General features: G+C 43.3%; 1 protein-coding gene across 1 annotated transcript in view; it reads right to left on the reverse strand.

The window, feature by feature from the left end:
• The window catches only part of camsap2a (calmodulin regulated spectrin-associated protein family, member 2a), a 107,170-nt gene that overhangs the window by 60,894 nt on the left and 36,276 nt on the right, over positions 1 to 10,000 (reverse strand). The window contains exons 3-4 of the mRNA XM_083767305.1: positions 6,155 to 6,316; positions 2,635 to 2,715 (exon numbers count right to left, since the gene is read on the reverse strand). Of these exons, the coding sequence (XP_083623431.1) occupies positions 2,635 to 2,715; positions 6,155 to 6,316 (243 nt within the window). The remainder of the gene's footprint in view (positions 1 to 2,634; positions 2,716 to 6,154; positions 6,317 to 10,000) is intronic.

Genomic DNA, 10,000 nt, shown 5'->3' on the forward strand with positions numbered 1-10,000 from the left:
CAGAAAGATATAGCTGGGTATCATCAGCATAGAAATGAAAATTGACTCCGTGATTGGAAATTAGTTCACCCAATGGCAAAATGTATAAGGAGAACAGCAGAGGACCAAGGATCGAGCCTTGTGGGACACCAGAGCTGATGTTGTGTTTGTCTGAATCAAACTCGGCTAGATTGACAAAGGCCCGTTGCGGAGAGTAGACTCGTAGTATTTGCACCCAGGATCGATGTTTCGGTGATCCTCCCTTGGCAGATGCTAGCTGTCAAACTAGCCACTGGGCTAGCACCGGCAACCAGCTGTTTAGGCTAGCATCCGACTAGCGTCAGTGGACTAGTGGCAGCAATCCGTGTGGGTTTAGGTCGACAGAAAACATCAAGTGTGCAAAAACATGACGATCAAAAAATTGACGTGATCGTGGTAACGGTGACAGGCTGTCAGAGTTAGCCGAGGTTAGCGGTCGGCTGCTAGCTGTCAAACCAGTGGTAAGCTGGCGGCAGTGGTCCGAGTAGGATACTCGACCGAAACTTCTAAAAAAATTATCAATATCACTGATCCTTAATATCTGTTGATGATATTAGAGTAGAGATAGAGACTGACCAAATACCAGTAGCTGGATGGGATCGGGCATTCAGAAGTAGTTAAAAGTAGTCCATTTCTGAGGAGCTGCTGTGGCGTGCTGCCGTGCTGTCGTGCTGTCGTTATGCTATAGTTATATTACAATATAGACGTCACCGGATCCCTCCTTCCATCCACTTGCATTGAGTTGCTCACCTCAGCGCATGAGGCCATTTCACCCCTTCTTCCGGGTTGGAACAGAGTGCATTCTGGGATGCAATTGGGCCATACGTACGTGAACGTGCCGGGGCCGAAAACATGAACGAGTAGGCTACTGTGCGTGTGTGTGAGTCATGAACGAGTACTGTGCGTGTGTGTGAGTCATGAACGAGTACTGTGCGTGGGTGTGAGTCATGAACGAGTACTGTGCGTGTGTGTGAGTCATGAACCAGTACTGTGTGTGTGTGTGAGTCATGAACGAGTACTGTGCGCGTGTGTGAGTCATGAACGAGTACTGTGTGTGTGTGTGTGAGTCATGAACGAGTACTGTGCGTGTGTGTGAGTCATGAACGAGTACTGTGTGTGTGTGTGTGAGTCATGAACGAGTACTGTGCGTGTGTGTGAGTCATGAACGAGTACTGTGCGTGTGTGTGAGTCATGAACGAGTACTGTGCGTGTTTGTGAGTCATGAACGAGTACTGTGTGTGTGTGTGAGTCATGAACGAGTACTGTGCGTGGGTGTGAGTCATGAACGAGTACTGTGCGTGTGTGTGAGTCATGAACGAGTACTGTGCGTGTGTGTGAGTCATGAACGAGTACTGTGCGTGTGTGTGTGTGTGAGTCATGAACGAGTACTGTGCGTGTGTGTGTGTGTGAGTCATGAACGAGTACTGTGCGTGTGTGTGTGTGTGAGTCATGAACGAGTACTGTGCGTGTGTGTGAGTCATGAACGAGTACTGTGCGTGGGTGTGAGTCATGAACGAGTACTGTGCGTGTGTGTGAGTCATGAACGAGTACTGTGCGTGTGTGTGAGTCATGAACGAGTACTGTGCGTGTGTGTGAGTCATGAACGAGTACTGTGCGTGGGTACACAAAAAAAAAAATGTACCCATTTTTTTGGCATCCATTGTCAGGTATGCTCATTATTGAGCGCGACTGTGGCTCAGGAGGTAGAGCAGGTCGTCCAATGATCCATGGGTCGGCGGTTCGAATCCCGGCTCCTCCTGTCTACATGTCGAAGTGTCCTTGGGCAAGACACTGAACCCCAAATTGCTCCCGATGTGCTGGTTGGTGCCTTGCATGGCTTCCGCCGCAATCGGTGTATGAATGTGTGTGTGAATGGGTGAATGAAATGCACAATCTATGTAAAGCGCCTTGGATAAAAGCGCTATATAAATGCACAATTTATTGATGACCACGGATGTGGCCTAAAAGTGTGAAAAAACACATTTTTCATTTCACTGGGTATTTAAGCTTCCTTGCTTCCGGGCCCCTTCCCTACTTCCTTCACAGGTGGTACCGATTATACAGTACTAATAAAAACACTGGAAGTCCTTCCAGTGTTTTCCAGAGGTGGGTCTTCCGTTTTAGTTACCAGTGCTCCCTCGGTGGTGCACAATGGAAAATGTAATTCAAGTGTCAGACTGAAATATTGATATCAGTATAGGCTACTACAGTATAGGCTACTACTTCTCTGCAAACAGATTAAGGCTATTTGAATGAATAATATGTCTAGATAGAGACATGTCTGGACTTAGGAAACTATTCATTAGAGTGACAGAGCCAGAGGTCTAGTGCTTATCTATCACTTTGTCAAATGTAGAGCCTGCTCTTAAATCCTTTAAGCGGAGCCGAGAGGAAAGGAGGGGAGAGGAGAGAAGAGAAGAGGACACAGTATAAAACAACATAAAGATTACCGAGCAGAACAGAATAGAGGATAACAAAGGAGAAGGGGTAAGTAAGAAGCTCAGAGTAGAGGGGATGAAAGGAGAGAACGGGTGGGTGGAGGAGAAGAAGCAGAATAAGAGGTGATCGTCAGATAAGAGGAGAAAGAAGACATGGAGAGGGAGGAGAGACACCCACCCGTGGACTCCCTGCCGGTTCTGAGCTCTGTGAATCCTTCCTCTGCTCCTGAGACACGGCGTCTTTCAAACACTCGTTCACCTGGGGGAGAGAGAGAGAGAGAGAGAGAGAGAGAGAGAGAGAGAGAGAGAGAGAGAGAGAGAGATGGATATTAATTTAGGCCTGACGTCGAAATAAATAAAAAGTCTTCTGAAAGAATATTATATCCAAACATATATCCAAACATATAAAAATAGCAGATCTACAAGCTCATAGCGCGCCACCGAGTGGCGCGCTATGAGCTTGTAGATCTGCTATTTTTCTATAGCTAAAGTATAACATAATGCTTAGTTAAAACACCAAAAGGGGTTCCCGTTCAGAATGGGTTCATACATAATTATCATTTTAAGCTGTGTAGGATGTGTACTGCTCCCATGGCATTGTGATTATGAATGTATACTTTTAGTCAGATAACGCACGGATAGAATTAACCAATATTTTATTATAGAATGTGAACATGGATATATTTTATGTTGGCATTCAGGCTCTGCCTCATTTTTCTCCCTGCTCAGCACAATTAGATAAGCATCGTTAAATAACCCGCACACAGATTGCCACGTGAACGTGTGACGCTTGAGACTTGCAGAAATGGTAAATGGTAAATGGTGCATTTATATAGTGCCTTTATCCAAGGCGCTTTACAGAGATTGTGCATTACATTCACCCATTCACACACACATTCACACACCGATGGCAGCGGAAACCATGCAAGGCACCAACTAGCACATCAGGAGCAATTAGGGGTTCAGAGTCTTGCTCAAGGACACTTCGACAGTCAAGGTCATTACACACTGGCGAATTGGCGACGCGATATATTCGTGCGAATAATTCGCATTTAAAAATAAACTATTGAAGTCCATGCAAGCTTCCACATCAGTGGCGAATGTGCGAAAGTTTTCGCTTTTATTTGTTCGCTCTGGTGTCGTATTTTGCAGAGATTCGCAGGCGAACTGCAACATGCAATATTTTGCATTTTCAGATCGCTTATTCGCATCGCGTCGCTAATTCGCCAGTGTGTAATGACCTTAACTCTGGGGGAGCCCGGGTTCGAACTGGCAACCTTGCGGTTACCATCCAGGCACTCTACCCCTGAGCCACCGCCGCACCCAGAACACTGTATACCCAGTGATAGTTATACACAAATGTGTTAACCTCTGGAGTGTATGCTGCCTGAACTGACTCGCAGGCCACCCGCTGCGAATGTTATCAACCAATAATCACCAGTAGCTTACTTGCCAAAATGAGTATAGTTTGCATGCACACTTTCAATGAAAAATAATATTTGTTTTATAGCAGAAAGACACTGCAGACACCAGTCTTTTGATCACACCATTTCGTTTTAGTCCTATTTAATCATCTGAAATTGTTTAGTCTCATGTGGTGTCTTTAGTCGACTAAATATCAAAGTCTTCTCTGTGGTGGTGAATGGCCAATACTGTTGTTTTTTGTTTTGTTTTAATATGTACCTCTGGTTACACATTTTGGTCACATTTGTACACCCAGAGCGCAGGAAATTCTACAAGGAGTGATAAAATGTTACCAGTCATGTGTCAAATACTTATTACTTTACTGATTTACACTGATTAATAAATATGGTAATCATTGCTAGAATAATAAAACTCCAAATGGATGTGATTTCTCTGTGAATAATAACATGCACAGTGCTGTGTGTTCCACTGAGTCGTTAGTGCAGCTGAAGACAGTTGGAGCTGTTTGAGATGAGATCACTCCTACAGCGAACATATGCTGCTTAGAACCTCACAACACACTCCACTACACTGTGTGTGTGTGTGTGTGTGTGTGTGTGTGTGTGTGTGTGTGTGTGTGTGTGTGTGAGAGAGAGAGAGATTGAGAGAGAGAGAATATCCATGTGTGCACTTTGTATGCCTTGCATGTTTCTGTGTGCATCTGTCACTCATTGCATTAATGTATTGTAGTATCTAGTATGTAGTATATGTGTGTGTGCACAGTGGGCACACATCTAAGCAAGCGCATGAGTGCGTGCAGTGCATGTGTGTGTGCGTGTGTGCTCAAGGGTGTTCGTCCAATAGTGGAATTAGCCCAGTGTTCCTAGAAGAGGAATGTAAACAGACGCGCTCGCGCGCACACACACACACACACACACACACACACACACACACACACACACACACACACACACACAGAGAGAGAGAGAGCTGTGCCAGCTGTGCATGTGGCAGCCATTGAGCCTTCCTCTCTCTCATCACACTGTCCAGATAGATCCATATACTGTAGCAAGTGCTACTGCTCGTAGCACTTGCCCTAGCCTAGCCCCTTAGATAGCACTTTATGTAGACTTAGATAGTATTTTAGACAGACTTATAGCTCGTTACGTAGACAGCACTAGAATTGCATTTTATGTATAAGTCATAGCACTTTATAGTACATATGTATAATGTATAATATATAATATAGTATAGTATGTATAGTTGACATAGATACTCCACTGTTACGTTCTTAGTTTATACATGATTCATGATAACTACTTTTTATATACGGTATGTGATGTATGCCATGCTTTAGTTTTTTGCTTAAAGGACCACTTCACCACTTTTCAACCAATCTTCATATAATAGGTCCTCACTAATAATCATGAAAAAATGGCACGATTTTTTTCTACTCTGAACTGCCCACAGCCCTCCCATGAGACACAGACCAAGTAGAAAAAGATTGCGCCATTTTTTCATGATTATTAGTGAGGACCTATTATATGAAGATAGGTTGAAAAGTGGTGAAGTGGTCCTTTAATGTAAGTCGCTCTGGTTCAAGAGTGTCTGCTAAATGCCTAAATTGTAAATTGTACATATTCCAGAGCAGCAGTATTACATCATGTCCAGATCCATATAGCCTACTGTACATATTCCATAACTACATAAGAGCAGCAGTATTACATCATGTCCAGAGATAGATCCATATAGCCTACTGTACATATTCCATAACTACATAACACTCAGCAGCACGATGACATAAGCTCAGACATGACATGTATGGAGAATCGGGATGACTGGAAACGACGATGGAGGGCTCGTCTGAGGACGACCTAGAGAGGGAGTGTGGTGCTAAAGTATTAGTCACCTTGCTACTGTCACTCACTATCATTATAGGAAATGTACGGTAGAGGCAAGACAGCTAATATATGTCACTAAAACCCCACTCCAAATCCACTGTATATACATGCATAATATTGCATAATATATCTCTGCTGAAGCACAGGACCAAAGGTGTGCAAATCCGTTCATATAACTGCTTGTGATATCCTCAAGCAGTTATGAACAGTCAAAAAGACAGATGGGGGGAGACATTTTGTCCATGATGGACAAAATGTATACAAATGGAACCAAATGGTCGATTTGCATACTCTCAGATTTATGGGAGAAATGAGACAGGTTTGAGAACCCCTCGGCGGAGGAAAATGTTTACATATATTCATGAACAACATCGCTGTCTGCCACCCATCCACCTTGTTGATCCAGGTGGTGACGGCGTCCTCTGTGTCGTAGGGCGTGTCCACCTCAGGGTCGCGGCTGGAGTACTGACGAAGACAGCTCATCACCTTGTCCACGCTCACCGTGGCCACGGTGTACGCCATCATCAGGGTGTCTATCATGGCCAGGTGGGAGCTCTGGAGAGCAGAGAGAGAGAGAGAGAGACGCAGGTGTAAGGACTGGCTATACGTTGGAACGATGCCATCACATGCTACCACGTAATGTAGCGAATAATCACTCGCTCAAAAGGCACTTCAACGCTGAGTGTCGAGGAGCCCAATGTCGCTTGACTTGACGGCACTTTGTTAAACGCATTGCAGCTACTATTCTTATTTCATTACACTCTTGCTCTTACCATATTTTATTTTCCCCAGATGAGAGCATGCATTAAAGGACAACTTTAGTTTTTTCAAGCAAGGTTCATGTTTTAGGTTGTTATTAGAGAAACTAAAAGGTGAATGTTAATTTTCTTTTATTTGCTGCTTTCTTTCGTTTTAGGGATTTTAGCTCTTTTTGACAGGGGGGCGGGGGCATTCGAGCATGGGGCTAAATATGTATTTTTTTACCACATTTTATGGTGATTTATTTTTGTATTATTTACTATAGTCCTAATAAACCCCAGGAAATTACATCTGGCCACAGAAGATCACAGGATCTACTGAATGTGAAGGTAGCCTACTGGGGGAAGGCTTATACTGTGTGTATAGGCTCAATATGTCAGTTTGTCACATTCAGTAGATCCTGTGATATTTTGTGGCCAGATGTAATTTCTTGGGGTTTATTAGGACTATAGTAAATAATAAAATAATAAATCGCCATAATATTTTGTAAAATAATACATATTTAGCCCCATGCTCGAATGCCCCCGCCCCCTGTCAGAAACTGCTAAAATCCCTAAAACGAAAGAAAACAGCAAATGAAAGAAAATTAACACTCATCTTTTAGTTTCTCTAATAACAACCTAAAACATGAACCTTGGTTGAAAAAAACGAAAGTTGTCCTTTAATCATGGCTCCTTTCTCCTCAAGCTGGTAGAAATACATACTACATTGGGGATTATTTCTCTGTGTTTTTCCGACACCTAATCTTAGCAGCATTTTCATCTTGGTTATTAAAGTGCCCATGACGAATTCTTAAGCAGTAGCAGCTTGAGATAAATGTGCGCTGTAGACAATGAAAAACACTGCATCTGATCTGAGCTCATAAGAACAAAGCAACAAGACTCAATTAAGGCCATTGAAGATGACACTGGGGTTAGCCGTGTGGCCGAGCGGGAGGAGTGGATTCAAACCCCTATAGCTGCGGAGGTGGGGACTGGTTATTTATCCCTTCACTACCTGAGCGCCTAGAACTGCACTTGTTTGCAATGCGGTTGCTGGTTTAAAAAAAAGGTACATTTTGTGGTAAAAACGTGACACACCTGTACAGATGGTTTTCATTGTAGTCAGCCATGAAGCCTGGCAGAGCTGAGGCAGAGTATGATAACTATGATTACAAATATGATACAGCAGGTTCAACCGAGAACAGCTCCAGGAAATAACACATCTAGCAGTCGGCAAATATAAAAATGAAAAACGAGTTTATGTAGTGATAGATAAATAGGAACTTAAAAGTATACTACGTTAGTTCACTGATCCGTGTCGAAACACAATAGATGATTGATCATTAAAATAAACATGCAGTGAAAACACACACATGTAGCCCACCCATATGACCAGGGTTGGATCGCAAACGCTTTCAAAGATATCCACGTGGATCCTCCTGATCCTGAAAAGGTTGGGAATCGTTGTGTTAAGTCAATACTCAAAGTATCTACTATCTCCTCTACTCATCAACTCTGACAGCTCTCCATCTCCACGACGCCATTCCCCCGATGACTGTTTCCCTGGAAACGAGGGTTCCCATCATCCCTGGTTACACGACCCACATTTTCTCACAGCGAGCGACAACTGTACAGGAGCACGGCTGAAATACCGTCAGCTCTCTTCTGGTAACACAGTCCAATTAATGCAATCGTACGATCGTGAAGTGGTGTATCTGGAACCTGGAATCCGTACTACACCTGCTGAAATGAAACCTGTTTTCTGTCTAGTTTAAACTCAGTATATACTACAACAAAACAGCTTGACTGAAACACACCAGAGTAAGGCGGACACATGCACACCGCACAGACGTATAGGTCTGGTGAGACGTAGGAGGACCCTATAGGCGGGACACAAACCATAGTCCTAGAGACCTCTCAGTGCCTGCCATCCCCCACGAACACAAGGCAGAGAGAGAGTCTCCTGGTTGGTTCTGGCATAAGATAAAGGACAATATAGCTAGAAGCCTGGATGAGAGGGGCAGTGATTTGGCCACTCACTGCCAACGAAACACTTTAAAGGCTTTATGACATTCATTTTCATTTCTTTTTCTTTTTCTTTTTTCTTTTAGGTTTTATGACCTCAATTACACCCAAAAAACCTGAACTTTGAACATTCAGTGGATTTTCTGTGGTCTGAAGTTTTCTTTGGGGTTTTTTGGGCCTTTTGAGCTACAATGAAAACATGATCTGCTGGCAAATCCCATTGACATATATGGGATTTGCAGTAAGTGATGTCACTTACTGCCGGCAAATCAGAGCACCTGTTTGAGCCAGAAAACCCCAGATCACAGAAAATCTACTGAATGTTAAAAGTTCATGTTTTTGGGTGCAATTGAGATTAGAAAACCGAAAAAAGAAATATATATATATATATATATTTTTTTTAATGTCACAATCCCTTTAAGAAGGTTGGCTCTTCCAGGCCAAGGCTTTATCCATTTTACAGATGGATTAAAATTGCATCTTTGATGTATTTACAAAACTGTCACATTCTGGAAAAGGGAACTACAGTCATGCACAGAGCAGAGCCTGTTAGTTCAAGGCTTTGAATGCTTTGAGTGACAAATTATTACATAAGCGAGGGCCTGGGTGCAGACTGACAACAATACGCACCCACAAAATATGTTTTTTATCAGTCATGAAAACAGACATGTTTCACTGAAGAAAGCATGAGGAGCTGCTTCTGCGGTGAATTGAAAAAAGCTCAACAAAGTATTTGTATGAATTGAAAGATGAGTCATGGTCATGGATGTTTCTCTGCTCACTGCTCAACTGTGAGATGAATGGCACTGTGATGATTCCATGAACTCCGGATGATGTAAAAAGGATTGATAACTGAACTGTGGTCCTTTTTGTTGTGGACATATTGTGAAAGTGAAACATAATTGTGTGACCTTAATTGAAAGCAGATACTCAGTAACTCGACTTTCAAGCATACTGATCGCAAGTGTGTGCAGTTGTGCACAGTGTATGTGGGTGCCTGGGTGGGTGCGTGTGTGTCACTGACTGTGTGTGTGTGTGTGCGTGCGTGCGTGCGTGCGTGCGTGTGTGCGTGACCTGTGATGTCACCCATTGCGTTTTGAAGCCACGATTTCACCATTTCAGCTAATTCAAATCCACCATATTGGATTTCTGGTCCCAATTCTGGAACGGGAAACTAACGCTATTTGGGTAGAGCCTCAGTAGAACCCACTCACAGGCTCGGAAAACATGCCCCTGCTTTGTTATCAATGAATTGGGACCATTAAGTTGTGGGAAGAAGACTTTAAACTAGGGATAGAAAACATAAAGTCTTTATGACAAGGTTTGCATCATCATCATCAAGTTAGCATTGACAGTCACACCAATGGAATGAACATGCTTTTGCAGCCGGAGGAGGGGAATCATGACTTCCGTACAGATCGTTTCAGATCCAAGAGCGAATTATGCTTGATTTGTATGCAAAGGCATTCAGCCG

Source organism: Protomyctophum parallelum (assembly GCF_964188405.1).
Source record: "Protomyctophum parallelum genome assembly, chromosome: 6".
Lineage (NCBI taxonomy): Eukaryota > Metazoa > Chordata > Actinopteri > Myctophiformes > Myctophidae > Protomyctophum > Protomyctophum parallelum.